Below are 21930 nucleotides of genomic sequence, written 5' to 3' on the forward strand. Positions count from 1 at the left end.
AATTATGAGAAAGCTTACAGGACAATATTTAGATGACAATCTATTGTTAAAATAAGCCATATTGTTTACAAAGAACATTCCCTAGAATGACTTATTTTAAGAGTCCAAGAAAAGGAAGCATTGACCACAAAGAACTAGAATGGCTTCAGCCAAAAAAGGTTATGCCATACTAAATCCTTTTTGACAAGATTACTCAACTCATATGTCAGAAGAATGCTACAGACATAGTTTATCTAGATTTTGGCAGTGTTTGATGAAGTGTATTTGATATACTTTTGCAAAAGATGCAGATATATGGACTAAATGATACTATAATTAGATGGATTTGGAAGCAACTGAATACCTAAAGTCAAAAGAGATTCCATGCAAAGCTGAAAGATAAAGTAGATTACTCTAGAGATCATTGCTTGGTGGTGTGCTTTTCTGACATTTTTATCAATGATTTTGGTCAAAGACACATATAGCCTTCTTATCAAATTTTCAGGTGGCACAAAGCTAAAGAATTAGCTAAACTCTACATGTCAGATTCAGGAGCCAAAATGAATTTGACATGAAAGAAAAATGGCTGTGGAAAAAACTGGTATTATGTAAAGAGTGCTAGATTTGGAAACAAAAGATTTGGGTTTAAATCTTGGCTTTACCACTTTTATCTGGGTCATCCAAGGGAAGCCTCTTTAATCTCTTTAGGTCTCAGTTTCTTCTTATGTAAATTCAGAGTCCTCTAAGGGTCATGTAATTTTTATACAGAATCAAAATAATCTAATGAGCTCTGGGGCTAAAATTAAAAGAGTCACAGCCTCCCCACCCCCCAAAAAAAGAGAGAGAAGCGATGATTGCTGTAGTGAGACAGTTATCAGGAGTCTGATGCTTAATTCTAGGCACCACATTTTATGAGGGATAGAGGGGGAAGCATTAATAACCTAGAGATCATCAAAGGAAAAGCAACCAAAATAGTGAAGGAATTCAAGCTATATGCCATATAAGAACTAGCTGAAGAAATTGGGATTGTTAGTCTGGAGAAGAGAAGGTGCAGAAGAACATGATAACTCTCTTCAAGTACTTAAAAAAAGGGTGTCCTGTAGAAGAACAATTAGATTTGTTCTGTGTGACTCCAGAATACAGAATTGGAAACAATAGGTAGAAGTTGAAAATAGGTCAATTTAAAATTCATGTCAGGAAAAATGTACTAATAATTAGAGTAAAATGGGATGCCTTGGGAGGCAGTGAATCTAACCTCAAACTGGAGGTCCTTAAGTAGAAGTTAGATGATCACTTGGTATGTTAAAGTAGAGATTTGGGTGGGTAGAATGGAGGTCTGAGACCTTCACTGATCTTTTAAAAAAAAAAGAAAGAAAAAACCCTTACCTACCATCTTAGGTTCTAAAGAAGAGTGGTAAGGATTAGGCAATGGGTGTTAAGTGACTTGACCAGGGTCACACAGCTAGGAAGTATATGAATTCAGATTTGAACCCAGGACTTCCCATCTCTAGGCCTGGCTCTCAGTCCACTGAGCCATCCAGCTACCCCCTTGACCTTCATTGATCTTGAAGACCTCTGAATTCCCTTTAAACTCAAATTTTGTGATATACAAAAATAGGTGGAATATTTGGAAAAGGGTACATAGAGGAGATAGTACTGAAGATAAGAAGGTTGTATTTTACCAGTTGGATAACAGTCAGGTTAGAGGGGATTGAGGAAGGGGGTATGTTATTAAAAAAAAAAACAGTAGTTGGGTAAAGTCAGACAATTGACAAACTTTCTCTTTTTTAACTGATCTTACTTTTTATGTTAATAAATTGTCCATACCTTTTTGAACCTTTTTAAGATGATTTCACACTCAGATATCTTCATCATTATTATCACTGTTCATGCTATGATTCTAATTTTTTGAAGTACAAGCACACTATAAGAACAAACTATAAAAGGCTAAATATACCTAATAGAGTTCAGTATTGTAAAAATAAAAAAAAAAATACAAAGTCAAACTAGAATGTTTAAAGTTCTACATAATAGCTAAACACTGAATGGAAATCAGGCAAAACATACAAACATATGTAAACAACTGCCATTACTACTATTCTGACACCATAACACCAAACAGTCTCCTTGTCAACTGGCAGGAGGAGAAGAGGGAACAGGACAAATCAGAAAGCTACTGAGAACCTCTAAACATCTCATGATCTATAGCCCCAGCAAGCCCAGGAGTCCACAGGCCACCTTTTACTCCCAGGCATAGGGGGCTTGGAGAATACTGAAATTAGGGTTTTAGAACTGCCTTTGCTTAGTTTATTCTATAGGAGTTTCTTCCCCTTTCTCTGTAACATAGAAAGATTAGAATTAGAGTGGTTGGACCAGGGACTCCACACAAGTAACTGGTAAAAGGGAGGATAAACAGAGCACTACTAACTCCTTTGGATTACTGCCTTAGTTAGATGTGAAGTAGGAGAGAAAAGGGCCATCAATTCTCTACCCTTTTAGGCTTCTTATACTTTACCTCTACCCTCAATACCCCTTCCTCCAATTCCCTTTTGATCCAGGGATGCTGCCTTCCTTGCTGTTCCATAAACAAGGTATTCCTTTTGAGGGCTCCAAGAATTTTCTCTTGAAGACTATCAGTACTAGAAAGCTCTCCCTTCTTATCTCTCACTTCCCTGGCTTCCTTTAAGACCCAAAACTAAAGTTTAATCTTTCTAGTGACTTCTCTAGGCTAATTATTTCCTATTTATTCTGTACACAGCTTAATTGCACATTTTTGTTTGCTTGTCTCCCCCATTAGACAATGAGTTTCTTGAAGGCAAGACACAACACAATTAAAAGTAGGTGGTACAGGGGGCAGCTGGGTAGCTCAGTGGATTGTGAGTCAGGCCTAGAGACAGGAGGTCCTAGGTTCAAATCCGGCCTCAGCCACTTCCCAGCTGTGTGACCCTGGGCAAGTCACTTGACCCCCATTGCCCACCCTTACCACTCTTCTACCTATAAGTCAATACACAGAAGTTAAGGGTTTAAAAATAAAAAAAAAAAATTTAAAAATTTAAAAAAAGTAGGTGGTACAGGGGCAGCTGGGTAGCTCAGTGGATTGAGAGCTGGGCCTAGAGATGGGAGGTCCTAGGTTCAAATCTGGCCTCAGACACTTCCCAGTTGTGTGACCTTGGGCAAGTCACTTGACCCCCATTGCCTACCCTTACCACTCTTCCACCAAGGAACTAATACACAGAAGTTAAGGGTTTAAAAATTAAAAAAAAAGTAGGTGGTACAGAGTGCTTGGCCTGGAGTCAGGAAGACCTGAGTTCCAATACAGCCTCACTTATTAACTATATGACTCTGAACAAGTGAATTAATCCTGGTTGTCTCAGTTTACTCATTTGTGAAATGAGCTGGAGAAAGAAATGGCAAACCACTCCAGGATCTTTGCCAAGAAAACCCCTTTGGGGTCACAAAGAGTTTGATATGACTGAACAACAAATAAATGCTAACTAATTGAACTCCACTCCCCACCAAGGTTCCTAATTTTTCTCTTAAAAAGGCTTCCTGATTCTTCACAACTTCTTCCTACTTCATAAAAACTTTCCTACATATAATGAATTTTCCTGTCTCTTTTCTCCCTCAAGTTAAAGGAAGAGAGCTAGAGAACAACAAAAATTCCTTTCTTATCTATCCTCCCAGAAACTTCTAAGTACACAGAGTTAAAGGATACTCTATTCAAACATGTTTCCAATTCTCCTGAAATTCTATCAATTAGAAATATATTTGGGTGAACAACTACATAAAACTGTTAACATAAAGGAGGGGAGGAAGTTAACTATTAATGATTCTTGCTTTGGGATTAGCTTAACTGGATTATTTTTCTCCTGAAATATATAATAGATTCATAAAGAAGATGAGAAACAGGAGTGCTGATTTGGGGGTTGGAGAGGAATCAAAATCTAATTTTGGCTTTGTTCCCTCTGCTTACCACAAAGACCAAATTTGGCTGACATGAGTTCTTACTAATGAATGTTACATTCTCTTGATCCTGTGCCTTGTCTAAAATCAACTCCATGGTGAAACAATCAGAAAACAAAGGTATAGTTTGGCAAACAGAAAAGATAAGCAAAATTATGTTCTGCTGAGCTTTGCTAGGTGGGCTAAACAAAGGTGAAATTAAAGTAGTTTTCATCTCAAAATGAAAACTTTTTTTGAAAATCACAAGTTATTTTACAGAGAATGCTTCAAGAAACTTGGTCAGAAATCTAATAATGGATTATATAGAAAGGATTCTAAAACAATATACTGAGCTCCCAACCCAAATCTTTGACCACTATTTTCATGTCTTTAAATCAGAATCTTTTAGCCATTATCTTCATCATTGTAATTATAGTCATTGCACTATATAAGAGCAAATTGACATAAATTACACTTCTTCAACTTTTACATAACAAATTCCTCAAAGTATCTCATTTAAATCTTCAAGAAATTAATGGGCAAATGTAGATATGTTCCATCTTAAGAAAGTAAATCTTATATATTCCTAAAGTGTATTTTAAATAGTTTTGATCTGGTCCTTTATTATTAAGTAGCTTCTTTATAATGACTTTTAGACTTAGCAGTTCAAATGAAGGAATTAGAATATATATTTCCTACTCTGTATTATTTGTATTCTTAATAAGCTGCTCAAGTATGCAACAAGAACTTTTTTATTTTACTTCCCTTGCTAACATCTAAAGAATTCTGGGATACAATTCAAGTGAACTTGGCACATTTACAACTTTTTAATAGTTCTAATTTCTTTATTATCAGCTCCAATGCTTCCCAATGGTGGTCTAGATAGGATCATACATTTATGAGAACTATTTCAGTAGAAATGAGTACAAAGTAAGCATTAACTCTGACTTTAATGCAATTGGTAATCTTGGCAGGCAAAATACCAATCAGGAGTATCAGTGTATTTGTGCCAAAGGCTTTTTAAAAATCATCTTGAGCTTAAAAATATCATCTATTCAATCAATTTTTAAATTTTGAGAATCAATAGGTCTATTTGGCAAAGGTACACCTTCAAGGTAAAGGTAAAAAGTTACTTGAAAAGTTAAGATGAAAAGATACAAGATAAAAAAAAATTTTAATCTTGATTTTTAAGAGATTTAAGAGTAAGCATCAATTATTTTTAATTAGCCAAATATAATCATTAAAAAGTGAAATTGGAATGTCAGTGTACTATAAGAAGGCAGCTAGGTGGCATAGTGGATAGGAGTAAAGAAAACTTGAGTTCAAATCTGACCTCAAACACTAACTAGTTATGTGACCCTGGGCAAGTTAACTTACTTAACCCTCTTTGCCTCAATTCCCTCATCTGTAAAAAGAGCAAATTGGACTAAATGGCCTTTAAATAAGGTCTCTTCCAATTCTAAATCTATGATTCCATGATATTAAATAATGCAAAGTAAAACTAAAAAACAATATATACACATAGATTATGACTATGCAACTTAAGTCAATGTTAAATTACAACAAAACAAGTTAAACTCATGTATGCAGTAGGTACTACCTCATTATGGTTGAAGCACATAAGTTAACTTTAACAACCTTAACTATTAACAGTTTCACTATCTTGTTTTACTAACACGTTTGTTTTGAGGGGGATGCTTTGTAGTCCATTCCTTTTTTTTTTGTCCATTAAGGCAAAACTTAACAATGCAACTGCGCTTTCCCACTTCCAAACAAAAAAATACGAGACACTGATCTTGAGAAGAAATTGAAAGCATCAGAGTTGTGACCCACTTATCTTTTTTCCTATCATCCAGGAAACATATTAATTTCAATTATACAATGCTCAAGATGTTGACCTGATACATTTATTAAATGGCACCAAAAATGTAGTTATCACAACTAAAAAAAAACACACTAGCGACTGTGAAACTTGGGTTTGTGAACTAAAGACTAGAACTATTCGTTGTTCAGGTAGATCCCATGACCTAGAGGACTGCACTTGATTTCTTGAAATAGAATATGGGAAGTTTCATATAGAGAAGATTGTAGTGATAAATATGATTTTTAAATTTAAATTTAAGATGTCACTACTGTCCTTCCTCAATCCTATGAAACTACAAATTCTACATTAGGTTATAAACTCCTGAAGGGCAGGAACTCTGTCATTTTTCTTCTCTTTCACCTGCATAATGAGAATCACAGGAGCTCATAATTGAAATAATCTCAGTTCACCTAGTCCAACCTTTCTCTTAATTAGAAATTTCCTCTATCATATCCACAATAGGTTAACCATTCTACAGGGGAAATCCTACTTGAAGGAGAAGTCACTACTTCCTGCTATACCTTTCTACTTGATCACAATTAATTAAGAAGTAATCTTTTATGGCAAGCTAAATCTTTGTCTCTTGGAGTTTCCAACAAGTTCTATTCAGACTTGTTTGTTTAAATCAAATACAGGCGATTATTACAAGGGACTACTCAAGAACCTTTTAACTTTTTTTATTAGTTGCCTTTAAATTCAGTGTTTTATTTTCAAGGGTATAGTGCACTAGTGCTATTTTCAAGATTGGCTTAAAAGTTTTATGTGTAACTGTACATAAATTTGCATTAGTTTAGTATCTAATCAGCATCCGATTTAATGGCAAGAATATTTACAGTCCTGATGGTAACAACTTTTTTATTAGATAACAATGAATACCAGGACTATATATCACTTTAATTATCTAATGTCTTCCACTAACCTATCTAATAGTTTAATGGGTGATCTAGTTAGTTAAGATTATGATTGAATTGGACTCTAAAACAAATAGGGATCATTATATCTCTATCTTTCACTGAATTGTGGGATTAGTAAGTCAAATTTTAAAATATTTAGGTTACATATATCATCAATGAATTGAGAATAACATCAGCAGTTGGTAATAGTAAAATAAAAAATTTTTAAATGGAGCCAGGTTAATGCCATCAACATGGATAACAATAGTTTGAATGTTAGATTACAAAAATCCTTAAACAACACTTTGAAAAATCTTAAAGGGCAGCCATAATTTTATTTGCTTGGTGGTAGAAAAGAAACACCAAAATGAGGAAAACTCAATTTGTTTAGGATTTCTTTTTCCTATGTGATGATAGCTACATATATTGCAAAATTCACTTGCTTTCAGGATTTTTTGGTATGGTAGTCTTTATTAAATAGTTTTGAAAATTAAAACAGTATTTACATTAGTGGAATGTAATAAAATTCATGATAGTTCTGATTTTTCATATTGTTTTGCATGAAAAGTCACTAATTGTTACACTAAGAAATTCTGCAAATGCTCATTCTTTAAAGTTTCAAAACAGTACACATTATACAGTATTAATACTCAGAATACTTGAGAGCACAGGCAGTTTAAAAGAAAAATTAAATCTAAAGAATTCAAGAGAATTGCACATCAAATATAGTGATTGATTGAACTATTTGTTATGAAACATTATTATTAATGCTTTAATTACTTAGAAGTACACAGCAAAATATTCAGGAACATGAATGATTTTAAAAGCTAATGATGCCATCGATTCAAAGATCAAAGAATTCTTTGGGAAGGGAAAAGAAAGAAATCTTGCTTTTTACATGTCAAATTTCCATTTGGCTTTTTAAAAAATGCTTAGAAATAATCATATGGAATTCTGTGTCATTAAGGACCTTGTATCATTAATATGAGGCTTGTAAAATCTTTAACAATGTAATCCAGAAATGAGCTCTTTATTTTATATTTGGAAAATCTAAAACATGGAGGAAATTAGTTGGATTATGCTAACAGTGATTTGTGTGCAACAACTGGCAAGACCATATCTCTTTTCCCTTATCAAATACTCTAGGTGCTTAATAATGAAGCCTCTGCTTCATATAAAAAAAGTAGCAATATATTTTTGTTTTTCTTTTAAAAAAAGAAAATAAAGAAAATGTACTCACTGTTGCAGTACTTCCTTTCCCTTCTTGATGGAGCTCACCCAATGACAGGCAGCTAAGGTAGTTGTTTCAGGCCAAGGTGTCAAGCTCTTGCCAGTAGTTCCCTCCTTTAATGGAACTGGAAGCTCTATAACACCAGAGTGTTTCTCTCAAGGAGACAGCTCAACTTCACTCTTTTCCTAGAGGAGTGATGGTGAAACCTACTGCACATGACGCTGGAACAAGTGGTATGAGGTCCAGTGAAGTCCAGGGGAATTGGGATTCAAGGGGCGGGGACTGGGGAAGGGACGTCCATATGCTCCAATAGATATCACAAGTCAACAGAAGTGGAGATAAAACAAAGGAAATGGAAGAAGACACCAAGAGGAAGAAGGCCAAAAAAATACAATGAAATAAGAAACTCAGAGAAATTAATAACTGAGAAGATGACAAAAGAAACAGCAATTAGAAATGACTGGAGACACAAACACATGCAAGACTGAAAAGAGGGAAAGCACAACAGATGGCCCATTATGTAGTCAGATTGTTTCATAAATCCATGTATAGCCCTTAACCTCATCAAGATTCACCATCACTGCCTATAGAAGAGGAAAGGTACACTGAGGGAGCTCCATCTAAAAGGGATTAAAGTCTACAGCACAATGAGCAACATTTATTTTTTCATCTTTTTTAAGACTCCTTGAAAATGTAAAAATCCATCAGAAATGAAGATAGTATTAGATTAAGAAATACTTAAAGATGTCTCCTGAGTTAAGGAGGACTATAGAAAACTCAGAAAAACACTGGAACTCTAAAATTATCATCTTGGTCAATGGGCATAGCTATGGGAAAAAAGAAAACATTTCAGTCTTACTGACTTTATCACCTTCATATAGCTTAGGAGAAAGATGCATTTGCAACATTTTATAGATATTAGCAAGGAGGAAAGAAAATATTCAGAATTTTTAAGCTTTAAACAAGGTATACTTCTCAATTTCATGAATTTTAGAAAAATTTGTGAAAAAAAATATTTTCATGCAAAAAATGATTAACAACATGATTATCACTGGAAGGAAAGAAAACAATCAAGTCAAAAGGAGATGTATTCTCTTGGCAACCCCATACCCTTTGAAACTATAGTTTTTTAACCACTTCCATCATCCAGAAATTACCTTAAGATTTCTCTGAGGGGAATATCAAAATTGAATAAAAGCCAATCTAAGTGGACCAAATTTACTTCTTACTTTTCCAGTTCCATCAATTCAGAATTCCATATATTGAGTTGCTATTTATCAAAAGAAACATGATTTTAGTTTCTTATTTAGAAAAAAGAATAAACAACATATCTGGTGCTAGTCACACATATTTAAACCTCCTAGTTAAAAGTAATTTCATTTAAACAAAAAACAATTCACACTAATTATATTTATTGGATTTTGCAGAAAATCAGGTTTTTACCCTGATACTTAAAATGTTATAAATGTCACAATCACTCATTTTAAACTATTTTATGGATTACATTTGGAGGTCTAAAAATATAAGCAGTCACATAAAAATATAGCTTTAAAAAGGAAGGTTGGTCACTTATCTTTGGCAAGACCTTGTCATTTTTTTTTTTTAACCCTCACTTTACCTTCAGTCTTAGCAACAGACAGAAGAGAGGCAAAGATTTAGGCAATCAGGTGTTAAGTAACTTGCCCAGGTCGCAAGTAGGAAGTGTCTGAGACCAGATTAATACTTTGTAATTCTAACAAATGATGAAAGGAGTTTACTTAACCTAAGAAAATTAAATGCTTGATAATGGTACAATACTTAGGGATCTCTCAGAAGCTACCTAATTCTGAAGTGTCAAACCTTTGTCCAAACAAGATTAAAATGTAGTTGGGAAAAGTTTAACAAAATAAATAAAAACACAAATATAATATTAATTTGTAGTTTTCTAAGTCAAATAAGAAGGTAAAGAGATCCCTTTTCTATTTGAATTTGAGAGCACTGAGCTAGTTTACCCCACCTTCCATATTACAGATGAGGAAACTGAGGCCTAGAGAAGTTAAACAACTTCTCTGAAGTCAAAAAAACTATTAAGAAAATAGACCAGGATTTTATTAACCCAAGTTTTTTTATTCTAAAAAGAAGGTTACCTGACTCAGTCACCCTTTATAGGCATTCTGGAAGGGTCTGGAGAGAAAGATTTTGGATCAAAATTTTAAAACTGAATGTTAAAAAAAAATTTAATATAATTGGGAGATATTTAATGAAACAAATAAAAATATATTTAAGATATAAAGGCACTGGAAAAATGAAAGGGGAAGTCACCTTACTTGGGAAAATGTAAAATATATTCAAAAAGGTTTCATTATTGTGTATTCTTTCCATAGCAACTGAGAACAATTCGGACATTTTAAAATCTAGATGATCCAGTCAAACCTTTCTACAACATATTTAGATATAGTACCAAATGTATTTTACATAGTGTACAATAACAACAGAACACTCTGGCTCATATTCCATGGAAACAGGAATTCTATTATCAGTAAATCCATAGGCGAGCTACTGAAAAGGTATGACAGGCACAGAAAAAAAAAAAACTCAGTCCCTGGATTAGAACAATGAGCAGTTAGCATTTATATACTGCTTTAAGTTCTGCAAAAACATTTAACATATATTATCTCATTTGATCCCCACAAAAACCCAGTGAAGTGGGTGCTATTATTACTGCCATTTTAGAAATAAGCAAGCTGAAGCTGGAGAGGTTAAGTGAATGCCCATGGTCATATAGCTAAGTCTTTGAGGAAGGTTTTAAATTTGGGTCTTCTTGGTTCTAATTCTAGCACTCTACACTGTGTCCTCTAGCAGTCTTAGGTCAGTGTCAGATATAGGAGGCTATACCATACATTGTGTGAGATACTATTTAAAACAACTAAACTAGTCTTTTTTTAATGTTTATAAAAATATTTCAAGAAAAATAGATTTAATTTTGATGATTAGTCACTTTTTCTTGGTCTAAATAGACGAATAACATAAAATTGTATATGGTACAGCTACAATGAGAAGCTGGTAAATTATGTGCCCTCTTTGAATTTTTTATACTAGAGAGAACTTGGAGATATGATGAAAAAAGCACTCAACTTGAAAATGAAAGAAACTGAGTTTAAGTTTTGTTTTGCTATTTACTAGCTTTGTAATCTTAATGAGTCCTTTGACTTGAGCCTCATTTTCATCTATAAAATGATATAAAGTCATATATGAAGGTATTTTGTAGCTTTTTATAAATGTGATTTAGTATTATTTTAAAAAATATTTCTTAGAGAATGTTTTTTATGTTGGATATATATGAGAGCTGACACTGTGATTTCACTGTTAAAGAGAACTCCAAGATGAGGAAATACCTACTATTATACTGTCTGGCACCTTCTGTGAAATTTATGTTCTTGATCTTTCTCAAACCATCTACTACATTTGAAACCACTGACTACCTGTCTTCTTGGATATTCTCTTTTCTGTGTTTTTGTGACACTATTCTCTTCTGTTGACCTCCTAGCTAATCACTGATATTGCATACCATAACTGCAATTGTTCCCCAAGTTCTATCCTAAACCTTTTTCTCTTCTCTTTCTACATTCTTTTGGTGACCACATCAGCTCTATTGAGTTTAACTATAATGACTCTGCACTTCTAAGCTCTCTCCTAAGCTTTACTTCTAGATTACCAGACTGAATGTACCAAAAACAAAATATGGCTAAAACTGAATTCATCCTCTTTTCCTCTAAATCCTTCCCTATTGCAATTATTCTTCTAGTACCTCGGATTCAGAATTCAGCATTATTTCAGATTCCTCCCTCATCATCCTAACATAGTTGTAACACAATACCCTTGCCTTTTCTCACATTAAAAACTCCATCTCCTGACTCCAAGAATTGTTGTCCCCTGTCCTCCACATCTGGCATTTTCTCCTTCCTCATCTTTACCTCTTAGTTTTCCTGATTTCTTTCAAGTCTCAGATAAAATACCATCTTCTGCAGAAAACCTTTCCCATTCTTTCTAGCCTTCCCTCTGTAGATTATCTACAATTTTTCTTGTACGCATCTTGTTTGTACATAGGTATTTGCATGTTGTCTCTCCCATTATAATATAAACTTCTCGTGAGTAGGGATTATCTAACAATTCTTTGTATCCTCAGTACTTTCTTTGCACAGTGTACACAGTACATAGTAGGTGTTTAATAAATGTCTGTTGTCTGAATGGTTTTCCTCCTGACTCCAAACCCTTTCTCTATTCATGAAACTACCATCATAGTTCAAATCCTTATTATCTGTCACCTAGATTTTTATAATAGCATTCTAATTTTATGCCTCCCTCAAGTCTTGAACCATCCAGCACATATTACCCACTTTTGCTGAAGTAATTTTCTTTTGTGCCTATGATTCTAATATTCAATCAACTTCACAATACTCCATTCCCCATATTCTTGTCTTTGCAATGGCCATCTCCCACACCTGGAATATACTCCCTCCTTTCATCTGCTTCCTCTGTTCTTTAAGATGATTTTTCAGGCACCATTTTCAACATGAATCCTTTCCTAATTCCTACAAATTACTAATACCTTCCCTTTCCAAATGACCTTATATGGAGCTACTATATGAATATGTATATGTATTAACTGATATTTATGCTGTATATAGATTTATATGTAATAGTTACCCCATTAGAATGAATGCGAGTTCATCGTAAGAAGGTATTATTTCATTCTTTGTACTCATGTGCATGTTTGTCTGGCATAAAGGAGGTGCTTAATAAAGACTTGGAGACTGAGAATTGCTTAGGGTTCTCACTGGTTCAAGGGTCCCATGGCCAGTATATATCAACCATATTCTTGGCTCCAAGATCTACAATCTAGTCACTACACAACATTATATCTCTACTTTATTATGGCAGGGTACATCTTCTTACACGACCAGATTGCAGACCTTCTGTAGTTGTGGAATCCATGGATTTCTTTTTTTAATATTATGCCCTAGAATCCTAAGCCCTCATATCACATTTGTGAAGGGAAGTACTAGAGAATCAGACAAAATATATATGCCATGATCCAAAATAATTTTCTCCCTCAGGAAAATACCAGTAATATTTCATGTAAACAGCAGAACTTTGAGACTCTTTTGGTTCTTTTATATTTTGAACTTGAAAAGAAATTTAGTATTTATAATTAGCTACACCTCCTTCTTCTGCCACTGCTATTCCCCTCCTGACTCAAAGGATACAACATTTTGAAGTGTTTTTTCCCAACAAACCTAGGATTTAAAGAGTGCAAGCATTGTTACTCCAATTTTACAGAGGAGCAAACTGGGGTTCAGATAAAGCAAGCAGTATAGCAATACTAAATGTTGGAGAGCATCACTGAGGTGACTCAATCTCAGAACTCCTTCTACAGTACAATGCTTCTGAAGAATAACAAAATTGTGGAGTTAGAAGACATCTTAGAAATAACTGAGGAAAAGGGTTAGTGACTTGCCTAAACCATACAGCCAGTCCAATAGCACAGTAGGCCTGGAATATGAAAGTGGGTGTACTGTTAAATCAGAGCTTTTGCTCTTATAACTCATTTATATTTCATTTACTCAACAGGGATCATCTTTTCAAGTACTTGTAGTGGAAAATTTTAAGTATTTCATTGATATCAATTGGTGTTTTAATTAGAGACATTTTAAGATCAAACAAACCTACTAAATTAAAAATATATCTAGAAACATATGGAACTTTTTAGATGGGTAGTAAGAAAAATAAACTTCATTTTTTACAATTTGCAAAACCTTTTGGTTTAAAAGAATTGTGTAAATCTTTTCTAAAAAAAGTTTATGGAAAACATATGAGATTTGATACAATAGTTTTAACAGTCATTTAAAATGCAGTCACTAAATTGTAAAAATATAATTTTGTTGTGAAATATTTCTCAATGTTTAATTTAAATGAGGCTTTTTTTCAATTTCTACTTCATTATCTTAAAAAGCTTTTAAGATAAAGGAAGACACTAAGATGATATTAAATATCTCAGTTAAGACTGGAGCCTATGCTAAAAAAAAAATCAAATCGTCTATAATACACATTGATATTACTGAGAATTGGAATTTTTTATTATTCATTAAGGTATAGAAAAAAAGGCTGTGAATGGAAAAATCAAAAGTTATTGATGGTTCATTTGTAACTCTAATATTTCCTCTCTGAAGTATTTTATACATTGAAGACATTCAAAATAAAGAAATTCTTGGCATTTATTATTTCTTTAAGTACAGAAAATCTCAAATTATCTGAGTTTTATACTTGGAAATATGCTTACAAACAGAGATGCTATCCTTAAAATTTTAGTTTTTAGGATTTCTATCCTAAGAAAGATTCTAGAAATTCAAATGTCCAACAATATGGTTATTTTGTGGGCCAAATACAGTTCACCTGATCACAAAGTATGGATCACCTGAGATTTTTAGTAAAATAAAATTGTAGATAAAAGCTAATACCGATGAATTAACAGGCCAATCATACTGAACCACCTGTTTGCTGGTAGTGTTGTTACTGACTGCCAACCAGTGTCCTGAGAGCAAGTTTGGATGAATTAGTAATTGTAACTGAAGCTGAATATACTTAATTTTATAGTAAAATAAATGATGCTCACACACATATGAATTTCTCATCACGTGGCACACTATTGAAAAATGTAAATGTTCCTCATTTAGAATCACATATTTTAAAATGCATATAAAATTATCAATATAACCTTCTGCTTAATTACTGTTATCTGTGAAATCCCAAACCCCACAAATTCCTGAAATCGGTCACTTTTCCTTCTTTCTATAGAGGATTTTATTTAATAAGGGAAAGGGGAAGAAAAAAGTCAAAACTCTAGTCTACTGCACAGAGTTTTGGGACATTTTTCTTCTTTGTAATCCTGATTTTTCCTTTTTGGATATCTGAACTATTAATGTTTTCTGATATTAAAATGAAGATGTATAAAAATTCAGAAATAAAACATGAAAATAGGACTCAATATAATATTTCTTATGACACAAAAGAAACTCTCACACAGGAAACTGGGTCATGAACATGTTCAGAAGAACAGTCCTTAGTAACATTCTTCTTAGTGCTATAATAGCTTTTAGCAGTTACAACAATCTGAAAACACAAAAGGTCTGCCTGAACAGCAGAGGCAGGACATTTTATAGTGCTCCCAAATTGCCTCTGGCATCTTTTTACTGATTTACTGGCATTAGTTTTATAGTTAAAAGGAACCAATTCAGAGAATGCCTCTAGGTAACACAAGTAACAGTTTTTCTGCCTTTGATTTTCTTTTATATAGTGGGAAGAATACAAGTTCATAGTCTAATTTTTTTGCCCCCATATGTTACAAGAATATAAGAATGTTTATTGTTTCCTTTATTTCACTTGGGAATACATTTCAATCCCTGAAACCAAATTGCGAGAAAAACAAAATAATTAGAGCCTACATCCTGAGGATGAGCAAAGTATTTTGATCATACATTATGCTAAATGATAAGGGCAGTAGATTATACAAAAGATACAAAAATTAAAACTGATCACTGCAAGAAAGATTTAGGGAAAAACCTTTTACCTTCAAAGAATCAAAGGCAACCTATCAATAAAATGAATGCCTGACTGAGTAAAACTGTGTGTGGAAAGAAATTATTTGATAATATCAGAAAAAAAAGATATACAGAAACCTGTAATATCATCACTGAAAAATTATGAAGTAAAAAGAAAATGAAAACGTATCCAGATGGTAATAACAAGTAAGTACTTCTCTTAGGTACAAATTTATAAACACCATATTCCTGTACTTTATGAGAAAAAATTAACACTTTAGTTTAAGTATTATCTTGATTTTATTTTAATTTTCCACATAACAGGCTATTAATTTTCTCAGAGTCTCTTAATATTTCATGCTTTTCATTTGATGATGTACCCTTATATCTTTAAGAGACAAAACAAGCAACTTACTTCTATAAAGGCTTTCAAAGTTTATACTTGGGGGTTTTTTTTCTGTAAAATACAAAAATCATCATTGAGTGATCATTGCTACATTTAGGAAAACAGAGAGGTACATTTCTGAAAACCTTGTGCAAGAAAGAAACACAGAACCTCTTAAATAAAAGATACAGTATAATTTCTCAATAAAAATAGTAATGGCCCATAAGTGGTGCAAGAGCTAAAAAGGTAGAAAAAATATCTACAATTTGCAGTGTGAGTAGACTTGTGTAAGGCCTCTAATAATCTCCCTGCGACAAGCAGCCCTTAAATGTATCTCATATGCAATGCTTAATTACTTGGTTATTGGCACAGTGAGTCTTTTACTTTTGATCATTTGGTATTTCTAATAAATATGGCGGGTTTAAGCTTCAATCTATTAAAACTCACCAGATAGAAAGCCATAAAGCAAGATACAGATAGATGACCAAAATAGAACTCTAAGAGATTAATGGAATCCCACACAATCTATAGCTTAAGTTCACCAAACATCTTATCCAAGTACATTTCTCTAAGTGTTTTCTGAATGTCCATTTATTTAAAAGAAAGAAGAGCGAAGAAAAGAGGTTAAGTTGATGGTCTCTACATGTCAAAAGTGATTTCCATTAAGAAATTTAAGGCAGAGAAGAACATATTAGACTCAGTAATAGGAAATGATATCCTCAAATATGTGGCATGTTTACAACACTTTTTAGAAGCAATAACATTTCAAATTTGACAATCATATGATTACCCACAAGCAGGTGAGGGGATAATTGGATCTTCTAATGACTCAATTGTCCTACTCATTCTTTTTGTAAAATAATTTATCTATATACTACAGAAGATTATTGTCATCATTCAGATGCACTAAAGTGGACAATGATGCAGCACATTCTAACAAAAATGAACTGGCTAAAAAAAAAAAAAAACAATCATCCAGAACATGAAATTACACATAAATAGTATAATAGGTAGACTTGAAGAATACTGTAATTGATTCCAAATAGAATCACTACTTAGGCACCTGACAAATATACTGACCAATTGAATTTGTATATTCCTAGAAATAAGCTTAATGCAATGAAAGCTATGGATGGGAAAAGAAAAGAAATCATTCTGGAAGCAATGTCCTCACTTGAGTACAAAATACTACTAATTGGAAGGACTAAGGTGAAAAGATATAAATATGTTGGTTGTCTATAGACACCCAAGATGAAAATGAGGAAATAGTGAAGGTGTAAAAGGTTGAAATTAGATTTTGCTTAGGGAAAGAAGAACAAAATTAAGCTTTGACCAAAGTTATTCCCCCCCAAAAGATATTTAACAACGACTTGGGTGGTAAAAGAACTCTACTTTGAATCTCTAACTGCAATGTCTAAAATAATCTTAAAAGATGTAAGAAAAATGAAAGGCAAACAAGAACAAAACCTGAAGGAATTTTGTCAGCATGAAAAATTATCTTCTTTATCAAAAGCAGGCAAAAAATGAAAAAAGATGCAAATAGAGAGAGAACAATAATCATATTAGAAGGTAGAAGAGAAAAAAATGCTAGAAAGAAAAAAAATGCCTTTAAGTTTCTCCCAGAAAAACAAAGAAAGATGAATTATAAAAAGTGTCATTTCAGTCTTTTAGGAAATGACTACAAGTTCAAAGAAGATTGAGGAGAAGGATCGATCTAAATATGAAAGTTGTTATTGCTATCAGAACTATTATAAATCTTTGAAACAGAGTCCTGAGAAAGTGTATTCTATCTAGGTAAAATAGAAAAATGAGAATCCCTAAGAGGAATACTTCCTCAAATAGTTTGTTTATTGTTCCTAATTGTGTTTGGTTTTGTCTCAATGAGAGTAGAGATAAGTAAAAGTGGTCATAAAAAAGTAAATGTAAAAGTAAAGATTTGGACAGAAATTCATGAAAAATGATGAATTTTACATTAAGCAAGAAGATAATTTGCATGCTTGGAAAATGTAATTTTCCTATCATGTAGGAGATTTTAAGGTAAAGGAATTAATCAGCAAGAAGTTAGTCCTCTATCTAATATAAAACGAAGATAAAGAAGCAATAAGCAGAGCTTTGAAAGAATAATTTCCAATATACCTTTATATAATGCTAGGTAGAAGCCAAATTTTACCATGTACTCATCTTTTTACCTAAATGTAGCTGAGACTGTATCTCTATAAAGTCCACATAAAGCCTTTATAAAGTTGGACTCCACAAGGCCAATCATTTTTAAATCATATGACTTCAAAAATATAATACAGTTTTGGCATAACATTTGGCCAATATAATTGATAAAATAATTATTAAACAGACATATGTATACCTATACATATACACGTAATAAAAGCAGTTAGATTTTTTTATAAGTAGAGTTAAAAGCATTCTTCCCTAATTTTTACATGTAACTGAAACAGCACATAATAAACATGTATAATCAGAGGTTTCAATTTGACACTTTCTGGGCATAATTTAATGAAATTTAAAGTAACAAATTAGGAAAAGAACATATGCATTAAAGCCCATTTTGCACATACAAATAATTTTTTGGCTCTAACATGTAAATAAGGGTACTTATTTCCAAAGCACAGTACAATTTAATTTTATTATACAAGAAAAATAATTCCATAGTATTCACTTTTTACTGTTATTCAATGCACTTATTAAATGAAGATCTTAGTTTTAGAGGTAACCAGTTTAAGCAAAGTACTTTTCAATTTTTGCATGACTTATAGCTAATCTTTTACAGCTATTTAACTTTCTTCAAAGTAGCTTATGTCTTTGTACAGAATTTGTGATCACGTACCCATGCCTCTGCTTGAATGGGCCTGATGTTGCTTAGAAGCACCTCTTCATAGTTTCCATAATCACTGAATTTAACAACTGCAGTCATACCAGAAGAATGAAGAGCTTCAATTTCTGCCCGATAAAACTTTAAAAAAAAAGTTTTAAGTAGGTTAATAAATACTATTCCAGAACTTACATATATTGTCACATTAAAATGCATGTTAAAAAGAAAATTCATATTCAAATATTATAAAGAGAGCCAACAAACAAAGAAGCATACTATTCAAGTGAAGCACAACAAAGTAAAACAGAGCATTTCATATATTGAGCAATGAAGCAGAAGAGAACACAGAGAATATCATGAGAAATGTTTACTCCAGAGGCAGTTAGGTGGCTCAGTGGACAAAGAGCCATGCCTGGAGAAAGGAGATCCTGGAATCAAACCTGACCTCAGACACTTCCTAGCTGTGTGACCCTGGGCAAGTCACCTAACTCCCTTTGTCTAGCCCTTACCACTCTTCTGCCTTAGAACCAATACCTAGTATTGATGCTACAACAGAAGATGAGGCTTAAAAAAAAAAAGAAAGCTAGACAGAAACAAAGATAGAAAGAAAGAAAGAATTTTATACTTCATAAGAAGGTAAGAGGCATGATTACTACACTTTATGTTGCTAATTACAGAGACCTAATGTCTAACTTTGGCCAAGAAAATTGCTGAACAATTGAAAAATGGGTAGGGAGCTAAAAGATGAACATCTAGATAAAGGCTGGGGTTTTGTTTAGACATACTAGAATTTGCATAGTAAAATGAATATTATCTCCTTAAGAAAATAATATGCTAATTCTAACAATGTTCACATTACTTACAATATCTCTGGAAACCCTCTTCTGGAACTGCCATCATGTACATTGCTCTAAATATTCTCTCTAGTTGAAAATCTTTGTTCTCTGAAGATGAATTTGACTTTTGTAAACAAACAGCAATCATTAGGAATCAAGTTTGTGAATTAGGTGATCAAAGTAAAAAATATTTCTTTGGGTCAAAGACAAAGTGTTGCTGAAATAACAAGGATGGGGTGAGTCTTTATTTTTCTCATATAGTGGATACACTGGCTCTACAGACTATCCCAAAAGAAAAGCTCCCAAATGGATTTGTATTTTCATAACACATTAATATTCAAGTTTTATAATACTATCTTAGGTGTCTATAGTACATTTCACCAGGACCTATCACTGAAGATTTGTTCAGCCCAAAGAGAGTCAAAAATAAAGGAAGAATCATCTACTTCTGGTTTTTAAGTTGAAGAGGAAAAAGCAGTATCCTCTACCTTAGTTACCTCTCCATAGCTCATCCTCAGGGAACATATTATATAAAGTGACCCATTTAAAAATAAAAGTGCCTAATAAATATCAAAGCACATTATGCTGTGACACATTTGGGATCATGTAGCTCTCTTCCACAAAACAGAATAATGGAACCAGTGGTTTTTCATTTAATTTTTAAGGATCATGATACCAAAAATGAATCAGGAGATATACTGGAACAAAACAAAACACACAGGGAGGCAATTTTGCAGAGGCTCACTCTTACACCAAAATTTCAAACTGGAAATAGATAGGAGATTAGCTTTTAGCTTTAGAAATGCCTTTGTTAACAATAATTTGCCTATTTAATACTACTACTACTTTGTATAGAAGATTTTGAGTCAAGATTTGGATTAAAATCCATCACAAATACTGATGTGAACAAGTTACAAAATAGAGTGGCAGTTTTCCTATGTCTAAAATAAGGGAGTTGAACTAGGTTATTTGTAAGAGCCCAACAGCTTTAAATCTTTGGGGAAAAAAATGGGAGAATTTTTGAGTCCCTATGCAACCTTTCTAAAATAATACATATTTTAAATATATATGTAGAAAACAAATAAATAAATATAAATTTTAAACACCTATTTAAACACAAACTGGAATGTAACTTTGATTACCTTTTTTGTTTTAGTATGGACATTTAATTTCACCAGTCCTTCACGCATGTGGAAACTCACATAATGAATGTGAATTAGGAATTCAGGCATCTCCATCTTAGAAAGCTGACTGCTTACTAGACAACTTGCATAAAAAGTTGTTTTTTGCAAAAATTCTGAGTAGCTTGGGGGAGTGGCATGTGCCACTTTGGCATGCTTACAATTGGTTCTGCTTTAAAAACAAAACTAAACCTCAAAAAAAACTAAAACTAAAAAATTCCCAGGAGGTGAAAAGTAGCAAACACAATGAAAAATAGTCAGGACTTAAGGAAGTGACAGGAAGGGAGGCAATTTGACTTTTTTTACTGTTGGTCACTTCTATACATATGCGCAATAAGGAAAATGAAAGCAATGTTTTATACTGCATATGTAATTTCCATTGTACAAGATAATCTATAAGATTCCTTGGAGAGACTTTCACTTTCTAACAGTAAAAAAAAAAAAAAAAAATACAGTCTTTGCCCCAAAATCTTTCTCCTCTGACATCGTTTTATCTCTAACTATTTTTTATCTATAAGTAGGGGTACCTTTGGAGGTAATGGGTTTCTCCTCACTGGAGATTTCCAAGCAAAAATTGAATGATCACTTAGTTGTGTTATAGAGGGAAGAGAGACAGAAACTAGATTAGGGGTATCAGACTAGACTAGGGGTATCAAATTCAGCCCCTCAACTCCAATCAGATTAAAACATAATTGGAAAAATTCCAAGAAAATAAATAAAAATGTAACATATATAATGTTAATTGATGGCTTTCTAAGTCAATATGTTGCCAGCAAGGATCCATTTCTATTTGCATTTGACACTACTCGACTAGATGGTCCAACTCTGAAATTTTATGACATGAATCTCTAATCTTGAATGGCCCCTAATATCTACGTTTTTTTTTTTTTTACTCCTTCTAAGCTTCAGCATGTTAATAGAAGAAAAAAAAGTCAAAAGACCAAATACTGGTTTCATAGCAAATTGATGTTGCCAAGATAAATCTGACTGCTTCCTGCTATATCCATATCATGTCCTCCAAAGTGGTTATGGAACACCTTCTCTCCAATTCTCCAATCCCATCCTTGATCCCAATACCCTCAGCAGATAGATTTCATATTCCACTTATTTAAAATCAAGCTTCCTGAACTGCCTTTCTAACTTGAGCAAAATACTTCTATTTTCCCTCTTCTCTTTTCTCTGAGAAAAGCAATATCTTTCTTTTCAAGATTAATT

General features: G+C 32.9%; 1 protein-coding gene across 2 annotated transcripts in view; it reads right to left on the bottom strand.

Moving 5' to 3' along the window:
- Positions 1–21930, bottom strand: part of TDRD3 (tudor domain containing 3) — a 142682-nt gene that overhangs the window by 26887 nt on the left and 93865 nt on the right. Inside the window, exon 11 of one of the 2 annotated variants that reach the window (XM_044670602.1) lies at positions 18710–18839. In XM_044670602.1, the coding sequence (XP_044526537.1) occupies positions 18710–18839 (130 nt within the window). The remainder of the gene's footprint in view (positions 1–18709; positions 18840–21930) is intronic. The other variant, XM_044670601.1, reaches the window with a different exon arrangement.

The sequence above is a fragment of the Gracilinanus agilis genome, chromosome 3 (assembly GCF_016433145.1).
Source record: "Gracilinanus agilis isolate LMUSP501 chromosome 3, AgileGrace, whole genome shotgun sequence".
Classification (NCBI taxonomy): Eukaryota; Metazoa; Chordata; class Mammalia; order Didelphimorphia; family Didelphidae; genus Gracilinanus; species Gracilinanus agilis.